Source organism: Macaca nemestrina, chromosome 15 (assembly GCF_043159975.1).
Source record: "Macaca nemestrina isolate mMacNem1 chromosome 15, mMacNem.hap1, whole genome shotgun sequence".
Taxonomy (NCBI): Eukaryota; Metazoa; Chordata; class Mammalia; order Primates; family Cercopithecidae; genus Macaca; species Macaca nemestrina.
The window spans coordinates 32,490,722-32,515,819 of record NC_092139.1 but is presented as its reverse complement, the minus strand read 5'-3'; the positions used below and the strand labels follow the sequence as shown (position 1 = coordinate 32,515,819).

Below are 25,098 nucleotides of genomic sequence, written 5' to 3'. Positions count from 1 at the left end.
TATGTTTGTAATTTGGCTCTGGGCAGAATTCTTGCTTGGCATAGTACATGCTTTATGCGTGAACTGAATTATATTTCTTCATCTTAATTTTACAGGCATGAGCCACTGCACCAGGCCCCTTCATCTTAATTTTAATATATCTTTGAATAAACACCATTGTATGAACCTGCTGTAAGCTTGGGAGTGGTCTGTTAGTCTACAGCTTGTGTCTGAGACGTGCTAATTGAATATTTGCTCAGTACGTCATTTTAACTGCCTTTGGCTTTATGTTGCTTATCCTTCATAGTATCTTGTTCATTGGCCTTTTACATCCATAGGCATCACTTCTCTGATATTCGTTGTGCTCTTATAATGGATTAATGGTTTGCTTGGTTGGTTTCTCTAGTTAGACTGTAAACTCCTTGAGAGCAGAGTCTGTATTTTATTCATTACTCACAGTACTAGGTACATAGTTGCCTTCAATAAATATATATTTAACGAACGAATTTAGTGAATAATGGCTACATTTTTGTACTTTGTTATTCTTTTTTTCTTTTTTTTTTTTTCCTGAGACCATGTCTTGCTCTGTCACCCATGCTGGAGTGTGGTGGTGTGATCTTGGCTCACTGCAACCTCCACCTCCCAGGTTCAAGTGATTCTCCTGCCTCAGCCTCCCGAGTAGCTGGGACTACAGGCGTGCACCACCATGCCTGGCTAATTTTTGTATTTTTAGTAGAGATGGAATTTTACTATGTTGGCCAGGCTGGTCTTGAACTTTTGACCTCGTGATCCATCTGCCTCGGCCTCTCAAAGTGTTGGGATTACAGGCGTGAGCCACCACACCCAACCTTCATTATTCTTTTGACATTTGATGATAAATACTGTTACTAATTTTCTTTTTGTTTTTCTTTTTTTTTTTTGGTAGAGACAGTCTCACTTTGTTGCCCAGGCTGGTCTTGAACTTTTGGACTCAAACATCCACCCACCTCAGCCTCCCAAAGTGTTGGGATTACAGGCATGAGCCACCTCGTCTGTCCTTGTTCATAATTTTGATGGGCTGGGCGCAGTGGCTCACACCTGTAATCCCAGCAGTTTGGGAGGCTGAGGTGGGTGGATCACTTGAGGTCAGGAGTTCAAGACCAGCCTGGCCAACATGGTGAAACCCCGTCTCTACTAAAAATACAAAAATTAACTGGGCGTGGGTGTGCACGCCTGTAATCCTAGCTACTCAGGAGGCTGAGGCAGGAGAATCGCTTTAACCCGGGAGATGGAAGTTGCAGTGAGCTGAGATCGTGCCATTGCACTCCAGCCTGGGTGACAAGAGTGAAACTCCATCTCAAAAACAATTTTGATGAAACTGTCCCTAGATTTGCATCTGGCATCTAGCTCATGTCTCAGAGCCAGAATGAAGAATGCTTTCCTCTGGGTTTGGTAGAATTTTAGCTTGGTTAATTATGTGTGTGTCTTAATTTTTTTGACCTATTATAAAAGCAATATATGTAAATGCAACAGAGAAAATGAAAGTCACCCATAAAATTCTACCTGTGGCCAGCTGTGATGGCTCATGCCTGTAATCTCGGCACTTTGGGAGGTCGAGGCGGGTGGATCACTTGAGGTCAGGAGTTCGAGACCAGCCTGGCCAACATGGTGAAACCCTGTCTCTACGAAAAATGTGAAAATTAGCTGGGCGTGGTGGCGGGCACCTGTAATTACAGCTACTTGGGAGGCTGAGGCTGGAGAATTGCTCAATCCTGGGAGGTGGAGGTTGCAGTGAGCTGAGATCGCACCACTGCACTCTAGCCTTGGTGACAGAGACTCTTACCTCAAAAAAGAAAAATTCAGATACCTGTAACCTAAATAATTAATGTTTGAAAAAGTTTAATCATTGCTTGTTTCATTCAGTTAATATATTTTGAACCACTTGCCATGGTGTTACATATAGACATGTCGTGTGTGTGTGTGTGTGTGTGTGTGTGTATATGTATGTATGTATTTATTTTATGAGACAGGGTCTCACTTTGTCATCCAGGTTGGAGTTCAGTGGTACAATCATGGCTTACTGCACCCTTGACTTCCTGGGCTCAAGCAGTCCTTCCGGCTTCCCTAGTAGTTGGGACAACAGGCGTATGCCAACACACCGAGCTAATTTTTGTAGTTTTTGTAGAGGTGGGAGTTCACTAGTCTTGAATTCCTGAGCTCAAGCAATCCTCCCATCTTGGCTTCTCAAAGTGCTGGGATTATAGGCATGAGCCACTGTGCTCAGCCAGTTTTTTATTTTTAGATACAAGGTCTCGCTCTGTGGCCTAAAGCTAGATGGTGCAGTGGCACCATCATAGCTCACTACAACCTTGAGCTCCTAGGCTCAAGGAATCTTCCTGTCAGCCTCCCTAGTACCTGGGACCACAGGCATGCACCACTACACCTAATGAAAAAAATTTTTTTTTTATAGAGATGGAGGGGGTTCTCACTTTGTTCCTCAGGCTAGTCTCAAACTCCTGGCCTCAAGCAATCCTCTGCTTCAGCCTCCTGAAGTGCTGGGATTACAGGTGTGAGCCATGGTGCCCGGCCCCTTATTCTTTTTGAAGACTATTTTAAGAATTCCAGATTTCCAACCATGAATGTGTGATTACTAACTAGTCTCTTGTTATATGCCTCATTAACACCACACTGTCCCCCAGAAGTGCAGGCATTTAGTTTATTGTTACTCAGGAATAGATGAGAAAGGATATCAAAGATCTGAACCAGCTGATTATCATCTTGATCACTTGAGAACTCAGGTCTGTCCAATAAACACCATAATCCAAGGTGGTGTTAAATACATATTTTTATTTTTTACTTTACGTTTCTTTATTTTGAAAAATTTCAAACCTATATAAAAATTGAAGGAGTACCATAGTGTCTTAGTCCATTTTCTAGTACTTATAACAGAATATCCTAAAGTAATTTATATAGAAAAGTAATTTATTTCTTACAGTTATGGAGGCCAAGGTCAAGGGGACATATCTGGTCGGTGTTTTGCCATAGTTGGCCAGACTGGTCTTGAACTCCTGACCTCAAGGCCTGCCTTGGCCTCCCAAAGTGCTGGGATTACAGGCATGAGCCACCGTGCCTAGCCACCTCTAAGCACTTTAGATGGTATGTCTTAAGAGCAAAGACATGGCCTGGTGCAGTGGCTCACATCTGTAATCCCAGCACTTGCAAGGCTGAGGCGGGTGGATCACCTTGAGGTCAGGAGTTCGAGGCGAAACCCTGTCACTACTAAAAATACAAAAAATTAGCCAGGAGTGGTGGCATGCGCCTGTAATCCCAGCTACACGGGAGGCTGAGGCTGGAGAATCACTTGAACCCAGGAGGCAGAGGCTGCGGTGAGCCGAGCCTCTAGCCTGGGTGACAGAGCAAGACTTGGTCTCAAAAAAAAAAAGCGAAAAAAAGAACAAAGACATTTTCCTACATAACCACAATGCCATTATCGCCCAGGCTGGAGTGCAGTGGCGTGATCACAACTCACTGCAACCTTAGCTTCCTGGGCTCAAGCGATCCTCCCACTTTAGCCTCCCAAGTAGTTGGGACCACACGTGCATGCCACTGTGGCTGAGTAATTTTTGTGTGTGTGTGTGTGTTTTTTTTCTTTTTTTTTTAATAGAGATGGGATTTTGCCATGTTGCTCAGCCTGGTCTTGACCTCCTGTGCTGAAACCATCTGCCCACCTTGAACTCCCAAAGTGCTAGGATTATAGGCGTGAACCACCGTGCCCAGGCTTTGACTGTGTTTTGACAGCAACCCATCATGTGAGGTCAGGTGTAGAAATTTCCATTTTTGGCGTCAGGTTGGCACTCCATTTTGGAGTTTCTTGGAGTTTTGGATAAGGGATGCTCAACCTGTATATTTGATATTTTATATATAGATGCTTACATCAGTATTTGGAGCTAGTCCTCAATGGTGGGATAGTTGAAAATTATCTCTACTTTGAGTTCTTGATTTGAATTCTTTTTTCTTAAGCTTTTCCTAATCTGTCAGTGTTGATTATTGCCCAGCTAGAGGTAGGATTTGTATTGTTTTTCACACTTGGGATTTCCTGTTGTCATAAGATCACTGTGAACTCCCTTGTAGTGTTGTACATTCTTAGGACTTTCATGCTGAAATACCATGCTTTTGTGAAATGGTGGTTGTGTCTTTGCTGAGTTTAAATAGGGTCCAGGCTGGGCATGGTGGCTTATGCTTACCCCGTCTCAAAAAAAACCCTCAGCTAAATAGGCCAGGCTTGGTGGCTCATGCCTGTAATCCCAGCACTTTGGGAGGCCGAGGCGGGTGGATCACCTGTGGTCAGGAGTTCGAGACCAGCCTGGCTAACATGGTGAAGCCATGTCTCTATTAAAAATATAAAAACTAGCTGGGTGTAGTGGTGCACGCCTGTAGTCCCAGCTACTTGGGAGGCTGAGGCAGGAGAATCACTTGAACCCAGGAAGCAGAGGTTGCAGTGAGCCGAGATTGCACCACTGCCTCCAGCCTGGGCAACACAGTGAGACTCTCTCTCTCACACACACACACACAAATAAATTGGGTTCGTAAATGGTGATTCCAGCACTCACTGTCAGACTTCAGTCTTTTTTTTTTTTTTTTTTTTTTTTGAGACAGAGTCTCCTGTCACCCAGGCTGGAGAGCAGTGGTGCAATCTCAGCTTACTGCAACCTCCACCTTCTGAGTTCAAGCAATTCTCCTGCCTCAGCCTCCTGAGTAGCTGGGATTACAGGTGCAGGCCACCACACCCAGCTAATTTGTTTATTTATTATTATTATTTTTTTTTTTTTAGTAGAGGTGGAGTTTTGCCATGTTGGTCAGGCTGGCTTTGAACTCCTGACCTTAGGTGATCCACATGCCTTGTCCTCCCAAAGTGCTGGGATTACAGGTGTGAGCCACCGTGCCCAGCCAACATTATTCACTTTTGTTGTTACATAAGATGTCACGGCTCCACTTTGGGAGGCAGGTGGATCACCTGAGGTCAGGAGTTCGAGATCAGCCTGGCTAACATGGTGAAACCCCATCTCTACTAAAAATACAAAAATTAGCTCGGTGTGGTGGTGGGTGCCTGTAATCCCAGCCACTTGGGAGGCTGAGGCAGGAAACTTTTGAACCTGGGAGGCGGAGGATGCAGTGAGCCGATTGTGCAACTGCACTCTAGCCTGGGCAACAAGAACAAGACTCCGTCCCGCCCGCCCCTAAAAAAAAGGAGAAAAAGAAATAGATGACTACATTTAAAGTATCTTCCATTTAAATCCATAGTTGGCAAATAAAGGAAAAAGCAAAGGAGGAACAGAGTGAGATAATTACTGCATTTTTACAATGTTAAATAATTACAATTAAAATTTTTGTGTACAATTCCACATTTAATAGAAAATTGCAAATGACTTATTGCCAGGTGTGGTGTCTTACGTCTATAATCCCAGTACTTTGGGAGCCCAAGGTAGGAGAATCGCTTGAGCCCTGGAATTTGAGATCAGTCTGGGCAACATAGTGAAACTTTGTCTCTACAAAAAATAAACAAAATTAGCCAGGTGTGGTAGCCTGCATCTGTAGCTGGAGGTACTGGGGAAGCTGATGTGAGAGGATTGCTTGAGCCCAGGAGGTTGAGGCTGCAGCTGACATCAAGTCACTGGACTCTATCCTGGGTGACTAATTGAGACCCTGTCTCAACGAACAAAGAATCAAACGAAAAAAACCCAAATGATTTACTTACCATTAAATACCAAGAAAAGAATGACTGGAGTAAGCTTAGGTTTAGATACAATAAAATCATGTAGCTTAACATTTGAAAGGCATTTTTGACTTCATAGGTGCATAGCAAGCAAAGTGGTCCTTTTTAAAAATGCAAGTCATGGCCGGGTGCGGTGGCTCACACCTGTACTGTAATCCCAGCACTTTGGTAGGCCGAGGCGGGCAGAACACGAGGTCAGGAGATGAGACCATCCTGGCTAACACATGAAACCCTGTTTCTACTAAAAATAAAAAAAAAATTAACCAGATGTGGTGGCGGGCATCTGTAGTCCCAGCTACTCGGGAGGCTGAGGCAGGAGAATGGCATGAACCTGGGAGGCGGAGCTTGCAGTGAGCTGAGATTGCGCCACTGCACTCCAGCCTGGGCGACAGAGCAAGACTCTGTCTAAAAAAAAAAAAAATATACAAGTCACATCCTGTCACTTTTCTGCTTGGCCATTGCCTACTTCTCAAACGGTTCTCCTAGCACTCTCTAATTGGTCATTCATCGTGTTTCAGCCATCCTGTGGCCTTCAGCCTATTTCTCAAACACCCCAATCTTGGGTACACTTTAGGGCTCTTGCATTTGCTAGCTTGTTTACCTGGAAAATTCTGCGGTAACTTCTTGCACATAATAAGTACTAATAAATATTGGCTGAATGCAACCAAAAAAGCTGACTTCGGTGGTAGAAGTAGTAGAAGAGAACATTACCTGCCTTAGCCTCCCAAAGTCCTGAGATTACAGGCATGAGCCAGCGCACCTGGCCTCTTGCTGTCTTTAGAGCAATTCTGCATAAATCTGTGGAATAATCTGCTGACATTAGAAATAAACCTTTCTTTCTCAGACTGTGGCCATAATCTGGTTCCTTTTAATTGCTGAAGGGAGAAACTGAACCCTTAGGAACTGTTTAAACATTCTAGGTGTTTTTCAGATATATTATTCCTGTTAGAGTTTTGAACTTTGATCATCTTGTTAGAAAAAAGAGGCCAAGCCCTGTGCCTCATGCCCATAATCCCGGCATTTTGGGAGACTGAGTCATCAGGAAATCACTTGAGCCCAGGAGTTTGGTACCAGCCTGGGCAACATATGGAGACCTTATCTCTACAAAAAACAAGTTAGCCAAGTGTGGTGGTGCATGCCTGTGGTCCCAGCTACTTGGGAGGCTGAGATGGGAGGATTGCTTGAGCCTGGAAAGTTGAGGCTGCAGTAAGCTGTGATTGTTCCACTGCACTCCAGCCTGGGCAACAGAGTAAGACCCTGTCTCAAAAAAAAAAAAAAAAAAAAAAGGAATTTTTGCATTTGTTTAAAAATGAATGGTAGCAACATTTTAGATTATAACTTATGTAGTCTGTGTGAATCTCATAAAATACATGTGATTTTTAATGCTTAGAATCCTAGAATTTTAGTGAGGGAGGAGCTCTCAAGTTGTCTAATTCACTTTCATTTTACAGATAAAAACTAAACTTCTGATAGATGAAAGGATTTATACCATACTTCTATATGATAATTGTATATGGCTGAGTTGAGATTAGAACCCAGGACCCAATCTTTGATTTGATTTCTTTTCATTATGCCAATTTAGAATAAAGTTTTTTCTCTTGGTTTTCTGACCTTTGGCCACTTCATCTTTTCAAGGATCTTGTAAGTTTCTTGATATTTCTCAAAATGTCAGTTTTATTCTCTTCAGTGAAAGTTCTTGTTAAGTGAAAGTAGCCTTTCATATCCTTAAATGTGAACCTGTTCCTTATGGCTTGAGTTTTTGCACTCTCCATTATATTGGCATTTAAATAGTTGTTGGTTTTCTTTTCTGTGCCAGGTTGAGTGATACATGGTGGTAGTAAGAGCACTGGAATAGGAGTCAAGGACTGAGGTACAGCATAGCACCTCATGTATTACTTGGGTATCTCCACTTATCTCTAACACTGAAGAGGTATAATTGGTTGTTTAAAAACTGCGGGTGTAAAACGCTAGTATCACATGAAATGGAACTGCAGAATATAAATGGATGACTCTGAAACTGCTTTTGAAACAAGCATGAGGGCTCAGTTTCTCCATCTCTTGTGGGCTTCACCTTTTTTTTTTTTTTTTTTTTTGAGACAGAGTCTCGCTGTGTTGCCCAGGCTGGAGTGCAGTGGTGTATCTTGGCTCACTGCAACCTCCGCCTCCTGGGTTCAAGCGATTCTCCTGCCTCCGCCTCCCGAGTAGCTGGGATTACAGGTGTGTGCCACCATGCCCGGCTAATTTTTGTATATTTAGTAGAGATGGGGTTTCACTATATTGGCCAGGCTGGTCTTAAATTTCTGACCTCAAGTGATCCACCTGCCTTGGCCTCCCAAAGTACTAGAATTACAGGTGTTAGCCACTGTGCCCGACCAGCAATCTGGTTTTAAGGGAGGCTTTGACCCCTCATTTGGTAAAAGGTTCCTTCTTTGACTGATTCCCAAAGGACATCTGGATCTCTCTTCAAAAGAAGGGATATTCCACTGTCAGTATTCCTAGCTAGTTCTGGGAGAAGAGAGAACTTGATTGTTTTCAGGGTGCTGGCCAGAGTCTGGTTTTATGCCCAAGAGATGAACTGCCTTTTGTCCTTCTACCTCCTGAAGTTCAGAGCCCTGTGAAAATGAGGTGGTAAAGGTTAAGTAGCAGTAGTTTGAAAAGCGCCAGCACTGGGATGATTTCGTGGTAGCCTAGTGGAGTGGGCAGGATGCTTGCTTCAGAGGTGCTAAAGGGATGTATTTTTTTAAACAAGAAGGTTATAAATGTTTCTTTTTGATTTTAAAGCATGAGGGTTCTGGGAAAATTAGAAGATTGTACATATTCTAGGCTTCCTTGGGACTGTGTTTTTAAAAAATAAGCTTTTCTTTGGGTCAGCCAGTATGAAAACTGTGCATTTGATCTCAATCCTTCAGGTCAGGCTTTTGGGGGAGAGTTAGTTGAAGAATTTGTTTAGTCTAAGAAAGTTGCTTCTAGCTTAGCTAAATCTAGAAGAAAAAATGGAGCCTGATGTTTGAGTGCTAACTGTATTCCAGACAGACGTTATACTCCTTATATTGGTCCTTTTGAAGCATAAATATGTTTCCATGTCCTGTAGTAATAAGGAAATTGCCTGTGAGAGTTTAAGTAAATTATACAAAGTAACACTTTTGGTTGAGAGATTTGTCTTTAATACAGAAAGGACAGGTTAGGAACTTTGAAGCTTCAACTAAATGAGTCAGTTCTCAAATGTTTGAGAAGCATACTCAAGGTTCTAGAGGAATATCTTAATTAATTTGTACATCATGAGAGGAGTAAGGAGCAAAAATATGTATAATTTCTTTTGAATGATGCTATCTTTTTTGATGCAGTGGTGCTAAATGGGCTTTGCTTGTTTGATACTTCTTAAACGCATTAGCTAATTATTTTGTTTTAGTCTTCTCTCTTGAAATACAGATGACCCCTCTGGTTGGTTTTCTTTGGAAAGTTATCTGTCCTGACAATTATACTTCTAAAACTTCAACTTTTTTTTTTAGTCTTCATTTCCATTGCCACCACCCTATCCTAAATTATCCTTCTATGCTGGATACTGAAATAGCTTCTGCCTGATCTACTTACTTTCACTTCGCCCCCTTATGATCCAGTGCTTTGCTCCTTTTAATCCAGTGGCCAGAGGGATTTTTTTCAAAACATAATTTGATTATGATAGATCTATGTTTGATACTTATCCATGGTTTCCCACAGCAGTTGCAGAAAAATCCAAACCTTGTTTGGCCACACTGCCCTTCTTTCAGAAATTTGAATTCCTTAAGCTTTTTCCAGTTTCAGGATTTCTCATTTTGAACTCTTTCTCCTCCACTTTTTCCTGGCCACAGGTTTCAAGAGCTGACAAGTTACCTCAGTTCTTAAGAGGATCCTTCGCTTATCTCTAAATTGGATTTTCCTGTGTCCGAACCTTACTTGTTATCATAAGTTTATAATTATTTGGGTGATTCTTTGATGTGTCTCTCCTGACTGGGCCTTAGGGGCAGAGAATCTGTATTATTTTGTTCTTGTTTATATCCCTAGGAGCTCTTTTGGTAGGTATTCAATAAATGTTTGTTGAATAAAGGCAGTGGAAAAACACATAGAAGATGTGCGGTGGCAGCATTTCTCAATGCCAACAGTTGAATTGATTTACAATAGCAATTTTTAGTGTCAAAATGGAAATGTGTAGTATAGAATGTTTAGCAATAATTTTTCCCATGGAATGGAATGTTTGAAAACCTCCAAAGTGTAAGTTTTTTTTTTTTTTGTTCCTCAAAAGAAAAAAGTCATATTTGGGGTTACTTTTTTTTGAGACAGAGTCTTGCTCTGTTGCCCAGGCTGGAGTGCAGTGGCACGATCTCAGCTCACTGCAACCTCCACCTTCCGAGTTTAAGTAATTCTCATGCCTTAGCCTCTAGAATAGCTGGGATTACAGGCATGCACCAGCATGCCCAGCTAGTTTCTGTATAATTAGTAGAGATGGGTTTCTCAGTGTTGACCAGGCTGGTCTCGAACTCCTGGCCTCAAGTGATCTGCCAGCCTTGGCCTCCCAAAGTGCTGGGATTACAGATAAGAGCCACCGCGCCAGGCCCAGTGTTACTCCTGAAATCGAAATCAAATGCCATATTGATTCCTGATCTTTTGTGTATGACCTTTTTTTTTTTTTTTTTTTTTTGCTACCTCTCCCTGAAAGTTTTTAGAATTTTTTTCACGATTATGTACCTTGATGTGGGTCTTTTCTCACTCTTTGTGCTATTATGTCTAGCGACTCATGTCTCAGGTCTGGGAAATGATTTTACAGATTTTCCAGCTGGTGCGAAACTAGCCATTTGTTCTGATACTGTCAGTATTTAACTTTATGTTAGAAAAACATTTCATAATACAAATGAAAAATTTAGGCCAGGTGCAGTGGCTCATGCACTTTGAGAGGCTGAGGTGGGAGGAACACCTGAGTTCAGGAGTTCGAGACCAGCCTGGCCAACATGGCGAAACCCCTTCTTCTAAAAAAAAAAAAAAAAAAATTAACTGAGCATGGTGGTGCACCGCCTGTAATCCTTTGTTATTCAGGAGGCTGAGGCACGAGAATCACTGAAACTGGGAGACAGGTTTCAGTGAGCCAAGATCGTACTATTGTACTCCATCTAGCCTGGTTAACAGAGCAAGACCCTGTCTCAAAAAATAAATAAATAAATAAATAAATAAATAAATAAAATATTATGTATATAATATCCAGCCCAGGCTTTTCTATTTGTCATGCCCTGTTTCTTTCACATCATAGCCTTACTCAGATGTCTGCTGATCCTTGATTGAGGTGTGATGCTTGAGAGTCAGGATCTTAAATATTACTAGCGAATTCAGTGCATTGTGGTTTTGTGACTTCCCTTGTGTCTTATGGAAGTGGAGAAGTGGTTTTTACTTTGATGCATGGTTCTGAAGTACAAGGCGTCTGTCTCCTGATGCACGCTTTTTTTTTTTTTTTTTTTGGGAGACTGAGTCTTGCTGTGTCGCCGAGGCTGGAGTGCAGTGGCGTGATCTCAGCTCACTGCAAGCTCCGCCTTCCAGGTTCACGCCATTCTCCTTCCCCAGCCTCCCGAGTAACTGGGACTACAGGTGCCTGCCGCCATGCCTGGCTAATTTTTTTGTATTTTTAGTAGAGACAGGGTTTCACTGTGTTAGCCAGGATGGTCTCAATCTCCTGACCTCATGATCCACCCATCTTGGCCTCCCAAAGTGCTGGGATTACAGGCATCAGCCACCACACCCAGCCCTGATGCACACTTTTAATAATCCCTATGTTTTCCACTCCATACTCCATCCTTGTCTGGTTTAAGTTCTTAGCCTGTCAGCAGTTCAGGGGATGAATCTGCTTGGTTCTTTTCAGCATCTCCCTCTGCAACACTTAGATCTCATCTTCCTTTGCTTTGCTAACTATTTTCTTTGCTTCTCCATTTGTTTCTCTGTCATTGATGACTTCCAAGTTATATCCCCATCCTGGATATTCCTTTTTGAACATCAGACTCATATATTCAGTTATGTCCTCAATATCTCTATTCGGATATCTCATGGCATCTCAAAATTAACTTGTGCAAAACCAACCTGTTCTACCCTTGTGTTGCCTGTGTAAATTAGTGGGAACTCCATTTTATAAGTTTTTAAAATCAGAAACCTGGGAGTCATCAATCTTGGAGTCTGTCCCTTTGCTCTTGTGGCACATGTAATCACGAATAAATCCTGTTAGCTCTACCTTCAGAATATATCTCATTTTATCATTCCCTCTGCCACCAGAATGGTTTAAGCCACCTTCATCTCCTAGGTTATTTTAGTAGCTTCCTAACTGGTCTCCTTCCTTCCATTCTTGCCACCCTCCTCAACACCAAAGATATTTTGTTTATTTATTTATTTTGAGACAAGAGTCTTGCTCTGTTGCCCCAGCTGGAGTGCGGTGGCTTGATCTTGGCTCACTGCAACCTCTGTCTTCCAGGCTCAAGCAATTCTCCTGCCTCGGCCTCCCGAGTAGCTGGGACTGCAGGCATGCACCACCGTGCCCGGCTAATTTTTGTGTTTTTTAGTAGAGAGGGGGTTTCACCATGTTGGCCAGGCTGATCTCGAACTCCTGACCTCAGGTCATCCACCCACGTCAGCTTCCCAAAGTGTTGGGATTACAGGCGTGAGCCACCATGCTTGGCCAAATTTTTTATTCCTTTGGGTAAAGGGATATATTTTATTTCCTTTAATTTGGTAATATAAGTTATGTTAATAGACTTTTTTTTCCAGTGCTCAAGCATCCTTGCATTCCTAGGATAAATGGTGCTTCAACATGATTTTCTTTTCAAATATACATTCCTGGATTTAGGTTATAAATTATTTAGAATTTTTGCATCTGTAATTTACAAGTGTTATATCATATTCTAATTTCAGGCCTTGTCCAGTTTTGTTAAGAAAACAAGCTGTGCTGTTTTTCCTCTCTTGATTCTCAGTAGTAGTCTCTTTAAGATAGTGATTATTCATTCTTTTTGGTAGATCATGCCTATAAGACCTGGGCATGTATGTTTTTATTGTGGGAATATATTGTTTTTACTTTTCTTGTTATGAAATACATAATTTATTTTAAAATACGTATATACAAAGTTTGTGTTCCTTTAAAGAATAATAGCTAAAAATAAATTGCGTGCCCCCACAACTAACCATTGTCAAACAGAACATCCTTTACCCTCTATTTTATTTATTTATTCCTCCACCCTTCCAGAGTATACACCCCTTTGGAGCCTCAGAGCGTTTTCCTTTCTCTCACTGCTTTAGATATTCTGTTCAGATTTTCATATTAATGATTCTTTTGCTTTTAAGCCACATGTGCTACTGAAGTTTAAGTCCTAAATAATAGTTTTTCCTGCTTTAAAAAATATTTTTATGTCAATGAAATCATACTGGTGGATGTATTTTCTCTGATTTTCTGCTTTTGCCTCTCATTTTTGAGCTTGATCTGTGTTGGTGCATTTATAGAAATACTTTTCTGCTGTGTGCTGTCTTATGCTATCAATGTGCTGTATGATTTACCTGTTCTTAGCATGTATTTGGGTTATTTCTGGTTCTTGCTGTAACAAACAGTGCTGCATTTAGTGCTTGTGTATGTTTCTCCTGATGCATGTGTGCATTCCCTTCTCTGAGGTGTATATGTTGCTGGGAATGGGACTGAATAGTAGCTTTTGCACCTGATCCTCATTATTAGGTAGTACAGCTGTTTTTTGAAGTGATCATATGAATTTTACACTCCTAGCAGTACATGGGAATTGCCTGGTTATTCCATAGCGTGGATATCGTGGGTGTACAATAGTATCTTGTTTTTTTTTTCTCTCAGTTTATGGTATAATTTACGTACAGTAAAATTCACCACTCCCTCCCGTTTGTTTTTTTTGAGACAGAGTCTTGCTCTGTTGCCCAGGCTGTAGTGCAGTGGCACGATCTTGGCTCACTGCAACCTTTACCTCCTGGGTTCAAGCGATTCTCCTGCCTCAGCCTCACAAGTAGCTGGGATTACAGGTACCTGCCACTACGCCTGGCTAATTATTGCATTTTCAGTAGAGACAGAGTTTCACCATGTTGGCCAGGCTGGTCTCGAACTCCGTACCTCAGGTGATCCGCCCACCTTGGCCTCCCCAGATGTTGGGATTATAGGCATGAGCCACCACGCACAACCAAATTCACCCTTTTTAGTGTACAAGTATACAGCTTTGTGAGAGTTTGATTTCTTTAGTTCAAATTTGTTTTGAAGTTATATTTGGTATTTTAACAGTGCTATTTAAATGTATGCCATATATGGCTTGAATACTATTATCCTAGTACAGATGGTCCTGACTTATGATGTTTTTATGTCCCTGTAAACCCACCGTAAGTTGAAAATATTAAGTTGAAAATGCATTTAATACGCCTAACCTGCTGTAGGTCCTAACTTAGCCTACCTTAAATGTGCTTAGAACACTTACATTAGTTTACGGTGGGCAAATCATCAAACACAAAGCCTATTTTATAATTAAGTATTGAATATCTTATATAATTTATTGAATACTAAAGTGAAAAACAATAGTTGTATAAGTAGTCGGAGTATGGCTTTTCTTAAATGCATATCTTTTTCATATACCATCATAAACTCAAAAAATCATAAGTCAGGGTATGCTGTATATTTTATTGGTGCTACCATCTCCCATTTTAAAATCCAGGAAATTCACCTTTTTTGTCTGTATAGTCTTGTAAGTTTTGACAGATATATATATAGATATGTAGTCACCACCCATGATGCTTTTTTAATTAAAAAAATATATTTTTGAGACAGTCTCACTGTCACCCAGGCTGGAATGCAGTGGTATGATCGCAGTTCACTGCAGCCTCAAACTCCTGGCCTTAAATGATCCTCTTGCCTCAGCCTCCCAAAGTGCTAGGATTACAGGAATGAGCCAGTGTGCTCTGCCACCACCATAATTAAGATCCAGAACAGTTTCATCGTCCCAGAAACTTTCCCTGTATCCTTTTGTAGTCAGCTTCTTTCTTCACCCCCAGCTCCTGGTGACCACTGATTTGTTCTCTGTCCTTGCAGTACTGTCTTTTCTAGAATCTCATATAAATTGAATCCTACATCATATAGCCCTTTGAGTCTGGCTTCTTTTACTTAGTGTGAAGTATTTGAGATTTATTTGTCTTGTGATGTGTATTAGCAATTTTTATTTCTTTTTTTCTTTTTGGAGACAACATCTTGCTTTGTCACCAGGCTGAAGTGCAGTGGCATGATCATAGTTCACTGTAGGCTTAAACTCAAGCAATCCTCCCACTTCAGCCTCCTGAGTAGCTGGGACTGCAGGCGCACACCACCATGTTCAGCTAATTTTTTTTTCTTGATAGAGACAGGATCTCACTCTGTTGCCCAGGCTGATTTCAAACTCCTGGCCTCAAGCAATCCTCCCACCTCTGCCTTGCGAAGTGCTGGGATTACAGGTGTGAACCACTACCGCTGGCTAACAGTTCATTTCGTTATATTGCGGGATAGTATCTCATTGTACAGATGTACCACATTTTGCTTGAATATTCGTTCTTCAGTTGATAGACATTTGGACTGCTTCCTCCTTTTGGCTGCTGTGAGTAATGCTGCTATGAATAAATATTTGTGTGTAAGTTTCTATGTGGACATACAGTTTCATTATTCTTGGGTAGATAAACCTTGGAGTAATTGCTGGGTTGGGTGGTAATTTCTGTTTAACTTTTAAAGAAATAGCTAAGCTGTTTTCCAAAGTGGCTTCACCATCTTACATTCAAGTTTTTGTTTTTGTTTTATTTGAGACAGAGCCTTACTCAGTTGCCCAGGCTGGAGTGCAATGGCAAGATTATAGTATAGCTCACTGCAGCCTCGATCTTCCAGGCTCAAGCGATCCTCTCACCTCAGCCTCCCAGGTAGCTGAGAGTACGGGTGTGTGTCACCATGCCTGGCTAAGTTTTGATTTTTAGTAGAGATAACGTCTGGCTGTGTTTCCCAGGCTGGTCTTGAACTTCTGAGCTCAAGCAATCCTCCTGCCTTGGCCTTCCAAAGTGCTGGGATTGCAGGTGTGAGCCACCAAGCCCAGCCAAGGTTTTTGTGTTTTAGTAAAATTTTTGCTCTTCCTGGCAATATTTTTTTTTTCCGAAATTCACTTTGACATTGGTATGGTCACTTCAATTCTTTTCATGCTTAGTTTTTGCATGGTATATTTTTTCCGTCCTTTTGTGTTACACTGTCTGTTTCATTATATTTGTAGTTGGACCTTGATTTTTTTTTTTTCCTAATTCTTTTAGTTGGGATGCGTGGACCTAATGTGTGTCTAATTTTTCCTAATGTGTCTTTTACTTGGGATGCTTGGACCATGTGCATTTAATTATTGATATGGTTGGTTTAAGTCCACCATCTAGCAACTTGTTATTTATTTATTTTTAGAGCCAAGGTCTCGCCGTGTTACCCAGGCTAGGGTGCCAGTGGCATGATCATGGCTCACTGAAGCTTCTAACTTCTGGGCTCAAGCAGTCATCTCACTGTAGCCTCCCGAGAAGCTGGGATTACAGGCGTGTGCCACCAAGCCTAGCTGACTTTTTTTTTTTTTTTTTTTTGAGATGGAATTTTGCCCTTGTTGCCTAGGCTGGAGTGCATGGTGCGATCTTGGCTCACCGCAGCCTCTGCCTCCTGGGTTCAGGTGATTCTCCTGCCTCAGTCTCCCGAGTAGTTGTGATTACAGGTGCCTGCCACCATGCCCAGCTAGTTTTGTATTTTTAGTAGAGACGGGGTTTCACTATGTTGGCCAGGTTGGTCTTGAACTCCTGACTTCGTGATCTGCCCACCTCAGCCTCCCAAAGTGCTGGAAGGCTGAAGCTGGCAGATCACGCCTGTGCTGGGAGGCTGAGGCAGGCAGCCACTGCGCTTGTCCCTAAAATCTTTTGTCTTTTCTAAGATAGACATTTAATGCACACAAAACATTTTGATATGCTATGTTTTAATTTTCATTCAGCTTAAAATATCTAATTTTTCTTCTGATTTATTCTTTAACTTACTGATTATTTAGAAGTGCAGTATTATATTTGGGGAATAAAAATCCAGAGATCTTTGTTACTGATTTCTAATTTAATTCCATTGTGGTAAGAGAACATACCTTGTATGATTTGAATCCTTTTAAATTGATTGAGGCTTGTTTTATGGATCAGAATAAAGTGTTTTGATAAAGGTTCTGCAGGCACTTGAAAAGAAGGTGTGTTCTACTGTTGTTAGGTAGAGCATTCTATTAATGTTGATTGGCTTGTTGATTGATAATGTTCAAGTCTTCTGTATTCTTACCGATTTTCTATTCTATCAGTTATAGAGAGAGGGTGTTAAAATCTCAATTCTGTTTGTTTTTTGCTTCTTGTATTTTGAAATTTACTTATAAGGTACATAAACATTTATGATTGTCGTCTTGATAAATTGGTCTCTGTCATTTTGAAATGACAGAATTTACTTTGTCTAATAATAATATAGCTACTCATGCTTTTCATTTGATTAGTGTTTATATGGCATCTATTTTTCTATTTAAAAATACTTATCACCTGTGTCTTTATGTTTAAAGTGTTTTTTTTTTTTTTTTCAAGCATCATGTAGTTGGATCTTGCTTTTATCCAGTTTGATAGTGTTTGCCTTTTAATTGGAGTTTGTAGACTGTTTATGTTTAATGTGATTACTGATTTTTTTTTTGAGATGGAGTCTCGCTCTGTCACCCAGGCTGGAGTGCAGTGGCACGATCTCAGCTCACTCCAACCTCCACCTCCTGGGTTCAAGTGACTCTCCTGCCTCAGCCTCCCAAGTAGCTGGGACTATAGGCACCTGCCACCACACCCAGCTAACTTTTGTATTTTTAATAGAGACGGGGTTTCACCATATTGGCCAGGCTGGTCTCGAACTCCTGACCTTGTGATCTGCCTGCCTCGGCCTCCCAAAGTGCTAGGATTACAAGTGTGAGCCACTGCGGCCGACCATTTACTGATTTTTATAGAGTTTAAATCTACCATCTTTTCTGTTTGTCCGATGTGGTGTTTGTTTGTTTTGTTTTTTTAAAATGGACTGTCACTCTGTCATCTAGGCTGGAGTGCAGTGGTGCAATCTCGACTCACTGCAACCTTTGCCTCCTGGGTTCAAGCAGTTTTCCTATCTCGGCCTCCCAAGTAGCTGGGATTACAGGTGCCTGCCACCATGCCTGGCTAATTTTTTTTCATTTGTTTGTTTGAGACGGAGTCTTGCACTGTCACCTGGGCTGGAGTGCAGTGGCATGATCTTGGCTCACTGCAATCTCCGCCTCCTGGGTTCAAGCTATTCTCCTGCCTTAGCCTCCCATGTAGCTGGGATTACAGGTGCCCATTACCACTCCCAGCTAATGTTTTGTATTTTTAGTAGAGACAGGGTTTCACTATGTTGGCCAGGCTGGTCTCAAATTCCTTATCTCATGATCTGCCCGCCTCGGCCTCCCAAAGTGCTGGGATTACAGGCGTGAGCCACCGTGCCTGGCCTAATTTTTGTATTTTTAGCAGAGACGGGGTTTCACCACGTTGGCCAAGCTGGTCTCGAATTCCTGACCGCAAGTGATCCCCCGTCTCGGCCTCCAAAAGTGCTGGGATTACAGGAGTGAGCCACACCATGCCTGGCCTGGATTGAGAATTTTTTAGTGGTTCATTTTTAGCTTCTTTCTTGGCTCATTAGCACTTTGTTATTTTAGTGGCTGCTTTAGTGTTTATTGAATTCAACTTGTGAAACTTGGTCTTTAATATTATTCCACTTCACCTACATTATAAGAACCTTACAGCAGTGCACTTCATTTTCCTCTCAATCTTTGTGCTTTGTCATACACTTCACTTGTACCTATGTTGTAAACTTCACAATACATTATTATTTTTCATTTAAGTAGTCAATTTTTTTAAAACAATTTTTTGAGATGGAGTCTCACTCCGTTGCCCAGGCTAGAGTGCAGTGGTGCAGTCTCGGCTTACTGCAGCCTCTGCCTCCTGGGTTCAAGTGATTCTCATGCCTCAGCCTCCTGAGTAGCTGGGATTACAGGTGCACGCCGTCATGCCTGGCTGATTTTTGTATTATTAGTAGGGATGGGGTTTTGCCATGTTGGCCAGGCAGGTCTCAAACTCCTGAGCTCAAGTGATCCGCCTGTCTTGGCTTCCCAAAGTGCTGGGATTACAGGCATGAGCCACCGTGCCTGGCCTAAAAAGATTTTAAAAGTAAGAAAAAATGTCTTTTACTTTATGTATTTTCCATTTCTGGTGTTCTTTATTGCCTATGAGCAGTTCCAGATTCTCATCTGCCAGATTTTCTTTATTTTTTCTCATCAGTTCAGATTTTCTTTCTGCCAGAGGACTTCCTTTAATGTGTTTCTTGCAGTGTAGGTCTGCTGGTGATATCTTTAAGCTTTTGTGTGTTTGAAAAAGTACTTCCTCTTGTTTTTGGAAAGATATTTTCCATTGATACAGAATTCTAGGTTGACAGGTTTTTTTTTCTCTTTGTGTACTTTAAAGATGTTGCTCCACTGTCTCTAACTTGCATTATTTCTCCTGTGAAATCTGTTGTTATTTTAATCTTTATTCTTCAGTGAGCATTTTATCTTTTTTGCCTTTTTTGGTTAATTTTTAAGATTTTCTTTTTATCACTGCTTTTCAGCAATGTGTTTATTATATACTTTGTTGTAGTTTGCTTCATATTTCTTGTGTTTGAATTCTCTTGAGCTTCTTGGATAATATTTAAGTATTCAGCTATTATTTGTTGAAATATTTTTCTTTTGTACTTCCCCACCGCATATGGAGTCTGTAATTACATGTATATTTAGCTGCTTGAAGTAGTCATTCACTCACTGACGCACTGTTTGTTTTTTTAGTCATTTTATTCTCTTTGTTTTGGGTAGTTTCTACTGATGTATCTTCATTTCACTAGTCTTTATCTTTCCCGTGTTAAATCTGCTGTTACTGTCATCCAGAATTCTACCTTTTATCTTTAAAAATTCAGTTTGTTTTTTTTTTTCTTTTTTTTTTTTTTTGAGACGGAGTCTCGTTCTCTCACCCAGGCTGGAGTGCAGTGGCATGATCTTGGCTCACTGCAACCTCCGCCTCCCAGGTTCAAGCGATTCTCCTGCCACAGCCTCTCAAGTAGCTGGGATTACAGATGTGCACCGCCACGTCCGGCTAGTTTTTGTACTTTTAGTAGAGACAGGGTTTCACCATGTTTGCCAGGCTGGTCTTGAACCCCTGACCTCAGGTGATCCACCTGCCTCAGCCTCCCAGAGTGCTGGGATTATAGGCGTGAGCAACGGCGTCTGGTTTGTTTCTTAAAAAACATCTTACATTTCTCTGCTTAACATGCTCAGTGTTGAACACGTGAAATATAATAACTGTCTTCATAATCTCTTCTGATTTCATCTCTGTATCATTTTTGGGTCTGTTTTTATGTCTTCTATTTTTCTTGTCATTATGGGTCAGATTTTCCCGGTTCTTTATAATCCTAATACATTCTGTTTAGATGAAAGACATTGTGAATTTTACTTTGGGTTGTGGATATTTTTGTATTCATGTCGGTATTTTTGAGCTTTGTTCTGGAGTGCAAATGAGTTAGCTGGAAACTAATTCTTTTGAGGCTTGCTTTTTAGCTTTGTTAGGTAGGGCTTATCCTTTGTGTGTTTATTTTTGTAAGGGTATACAGATATACATGTTTTCTCATTTCCCTCCTTATTTATTCTTATTTAATGCTATAACAATCTTTTTCCTTATATTCCTAACATTCTTAGTTAGGGAGTAATTACCTCTTGCTGAATTGTTGCATTAGCTTCTTAATTGGCACTCTAGTTCCCAGACTTTTTCTGTCTCTAATGCAGTGTACAAACTACTGTCAGAATAATTCTAAAGCACAATTCTGATATTGTCACTGCATTACTTTTCAGTGCCTACACCAGTAGGATTCACTTAAATTATTCCCCTAATGGTAATATAAAAAACATTTTTGGGCCGGGCGCGGTGGCTCAAGCCTGTAATCCCAGCACTTTGGGAGGCTGAGGCGGGTGGATCACGAGGTCAGGAGATCGAGACTATCCTGGCTAACATGGTGAAACCCCGTCTCTACTAAAAATACAAAAAACTAGCCGGGCGTGGTGGCGGGCGCCTGTAGTCTCAGCTACTTGGGAGGCTGAGGCGGGAGAATGGCGTGAACCCGGGAGGCGGAGCTTGCAGTGAGCCGAGATCACGCCACTGCACTCCAGCCTGGGAGACACAGCGAGACTCCGTCTCAAAAAAAAAAAAAAACATTTTTGAGCTCAAACTCTCATTCTCTCTCTGTATACATATTTGTTTATACATAAGGTCACATACTACATATGTAAGTTAGCATTTTTTATGTGTTCATTTTGAAATAACTCTAAACAGTAGTGTCCAATCTTTTGGCTTCCCTGGGCCACATTAGAAGAATTGTCTTGGGCCACACGTAAAATACACTAATGATAGCTGATGAGCTAAAAATTAAAAATCGCAAAAAAGAAAAAAAAAAAAAAAAAAGAAAACAACCAAAAAAACACGCAGTGGCTTTTTTTTTTTTTTTTTTTTCTGTATTTTTCTTTTTCCCGAGATGAAGTCGTGCTCTGTAGCCCAGGCTGGAGTGCAGTGGCGTGATCTTGGCTCACTGCAACCTCCACCTCCCAGGTTCAAGCAGTTGTCCTGCCTCAGCCTCCCAAGTAGCTGGGATTAAAGATGTGAGCCACCATACCTGGCTATTTTTCTTTTTTTTTTGTATTTTTAGTAGAGACAGGATTTCATCATATTGGCCAGGCTGGTCTCGAACTCCTGACCTTGTAATCCACCTGCCTTGGCCTCCCAAACTGCTGGGATTACAGGTGTGAGCCACCGATCCTGGCCTTTTTTTTTTTTTTTTTTGAGATGGAGTCTCACTTTGTCACCCAGACTGGAGTGCAGTGGCATGATCTCGGCTCACTGCAACCACCACCTCCCAGGTTAAAGCAATTCTCCTGCCTCAGCCTCCCAAGTAGCTGGAATTACAGGTGCACGCCACCATTCCCAGCTAATTTTTTGTATTTTTAGTAGAGATAGGTTTCATCATATTGGCCAGGCTGGTCTCGAACTCCTGACCTCAAGTGATCCACCTGCCTGGGCCTTCCAAATGCTGCTGGGATTGCAGGCGTGAGTCACCGTGGCAAGCCAATTGTGTTTTAAGAAAAGTTTGTGAATTAGTGTTGGGCCGCATTCAAAGTTTACAAATTTGTGTTGGGCTGCATTGAAAGCTGTCCTGGGCTGTGTGCGACCTGCTGGCCACAGGTTGGACAAGCTTGCTCTGAGACGTAAGTTTAAAAGTATAGGCCAAGTGCCTTGGCTCACGCCTATAATGTCTTTGCATTTCATCAGTTTTTCCACTGTTATTTTTCTGTTACAGTACACAATCGGAATACCACATTGCATTTAGTTGTCATGTTTCCTTAGATGTGAAACAAATTTACCAATTGTAGTATAGTATTTATGTATAGATCGGTTCGTTTGTAGCCTTATAGTATCTAATCAAAACACCGTTATAAAGTTATTGTTATGTATCGTTTTGGCTGTGGTTTCTTTCCTTAGAAAAATACATTTAAAATTCATTCATGTTGTTACATGAATCAATAGGTTGTTTCTCTTTTAAAAATTGAGATGAAATTCACATAACAAAATTAACTATTTTATTTTATTCTTTATTTTATGTATATTTTCTGAGACGGAGTCCCACTCTGTCACCCAGGCTGGAGTGCAGTGACGTGATCTCGGCTCACTGCAACGTCTGCCTCCTGGGTTCAAGCGATTCTCAGCCTTAACCATTTTAAAGTGCTCAGTTAAGTGGCATTCAGTACATTCACAGTGTTGGGTAACCACCATATCTATCTGGTTCCAAAATATTGTTTTTACTCTAAAAGAAAACCCTGTATTTATTAAGCATTTTTCTCTCTGCCCTTTTCCCTTCACTAGCTTCTGGCAAACACTAGTCTGCTCTGTTTCTGTGGATTTACCTGTTCTGGATATTTTATACAAATGGAATCATAGTGTATGTAGCCATTTGTGGCTGATTTTGTTTTATTAAGATACTTTTGCTGGATTAAGAATAAAGGTTGGGCTTGGGGTGGTGGCTTGTGCCTATAATCCCAGCACTTTGGGAGGCTGAGTCGGCCCAGCCTGGCCAACATAGTGAAATCCCATCTTTACTAAAAATGCAAAAATTAGTCGGGCATGGTGGCAGGCACCTGTAATCCCAGCTACTTGGGAGGCTGAGGCAGGAGAATTGCTTGAACCTGGGAAGCAGAGGTTACAGTTAGCCAAGATCGTGCCACTGCAGTCTAGCCTGGGTGACAAGAGCGAGACTAGTTGCAAAAAAAAAAAAAAAAAAAAAGAATACGTAGTTGACAGGTTTTTTTCTCTCAGTACTTTAAAGATGATATGCCACTGTCTTGTCACTCACCTTGTTTCTAACAAGAAATCTGCTATCTTTGTTCTGTATTTTGCATGCTTTTTTTTTCCTTGCTGTTTTTATTATTTTCTCTTTATTACTGGTTTTGAGCATTGGATTATGATATGCCAGTATGGTTTTTCTTGTGTTTATTGTGCTTGTGGTTCATTGATGTTCTTGGATATGTCGGTTTATAGTTTTCTTCAGGTTTCAGATTTTTTTTTTTTTTTGCCATTTTTTCAAATTACTTTCCATCTGATTTCTCCAGATATCTTTATCCAAACATTAAGCTGCTTGAAGTTGCCCCATAGCTTACTGATAGTTTTTTTTTTTTTAAAACCTGTGTTTTATTTGAAATATTCTATTTCTGTGCCTTTGAATTTACTTTCTTTTGCAGTATGTAATCTGAAATTAGTCACATTTAGCATTTAAAAAAAAATCTCACATATTTTACTTTTTTTTTTTTTTTTAAAGACCAAGTCTCTGTTGCCCGGGCTGGGGTGCAGTGGCGCAATTTCAGCTCACTACAACCTCCACCCCCTGGTTTCAAACGGTCCTCCCGCCTCAGCCTCCCGAGTAGCTGGGACTACAGACATCCGCCACTATGCATGGCTCATTTTTGTATTTGTAGTAGAGACGGGGTTTCGCTATGTTGGCCAGGCTGGTCTTGAACTCCTGACCTCAAGTGATATGCCTGCCTCAGCCTCCCAAATTGCTGGGATTACAAGCATGAGCCACCATGCCTGCCATATTTTACCTTTTTTATCCTTAGAATTTTGATTTGGTTTAAAAACAAAAAATCTTTCCTGTCTCTGCTTAAATTTTTGAATATATGAAATGCAGTTATAACTCTTATAATGTCCTTGTGTACTCATTCTAACATCTGTGTCATTTCAGGGTTGGTTACAATTGACTATTCTCTTTAGTATACTTTTTTTCCCCCTGCCTTTTGCCTGGTGATCTTTGATTGGATGTCAGACAGTGGGTTTTACCTCGTTGGGTGCTGGGGATATTTGTATTTCTACATATATTCTTTAACTTTGTCATTGGATGCAGTTAAGTCACTTGAAAACCGTTGATTCTTTTAGGTCTTGTTTGTAAGATTTGTTAGCTGGTAACAGTGTAGTAGTTGGTCTATGGCTAATTCCTCACCACTTCTGAGACAAGATTCTTCACAAATCTTGAGGGTTGTCTTGAGATTTCCAGTCTAATAGCTACTTGAGTGGGTAAGGGCAGAGTACTGTTCATAATCCTTTTGGGTGTTGTTTTCCTCTCCTTGCTGCCCATGGTCTTTCATCACACTATGGGCCAGTGAGTACTTAGCTGAGTACTTGAGAGATTTCCTCTCTAGATCGCCGCAGCCCTCTACTATGTGATATTGTCCCATGAATTCTAGCTGCCTAAGTCCTGCACTCTCAGCTGAGCTCTGTCTCTTCAATTTTGAGTTCTGCAGCCTCCATAGGCCTTCTGCTTCTGCATGGTGCCCAGGAAACTCTCTCCAGGCGCTAAGTTTGGCAATCATAGGACTCATATCTTTGGTTTCCCCTCTTTCGGGGATCACTGTCTCTCATTGCCTGCTGTGCAGCGTCTTGAAAGCTATAGTTTGTTTCATGTTTTGTTAGTTATTTTAGTGGTTTAAGGTGAGGGTAAATTTGGTCCCTGTTGTGCTTGAAAAGTTTTTTTCAACTTTTCTTTTAGAAATAATTGTAGGCTTACTAAAAACTACAGAAATAATACAGAGTTCTGAGGTATCTTTCACCCACTTCCCCCATGATAACATTTTGCATAACCATAGTATAGTTATTAAAACTAGGAACTTGACATCGGTATAATAGTATTAACTAAACCTCATGCCTTATTTCGTATT

The 25,098-nt window shown here is 41.1% G+C and overlaps 1 protein-coding gene across 8 annotated transcripts in view; it reads left to right on the top strand.

Moving 5' to 3' along the window:
- LOC105496187 (ASXL transcriptional regulator 1) overlaps positions 1-25,098 on the top strand; it is a 75,910-nt gene that overhangs the window by 14,079 nt on the left and 36,733 nt on the right. Inside the window, exon 5 of one of the 8 annotated variants that reach the window (XM_071079528.1) lies at positions 96-16,348. The exons of the other annotated variants lie outside the window; for them this stretch is intronic. Within the exon in view, the coding sequence (XP_070935629.1) occupies positions 96-101 (6 nt within the window). The 3' untranslated portion in view covers positions 102-16,348. Of the gene's footprint in view, positions 1-95; positions 16,349-25,098 lie in introns of those variants that run through there. 8 annotated transcript variants of the gene reach the window in all.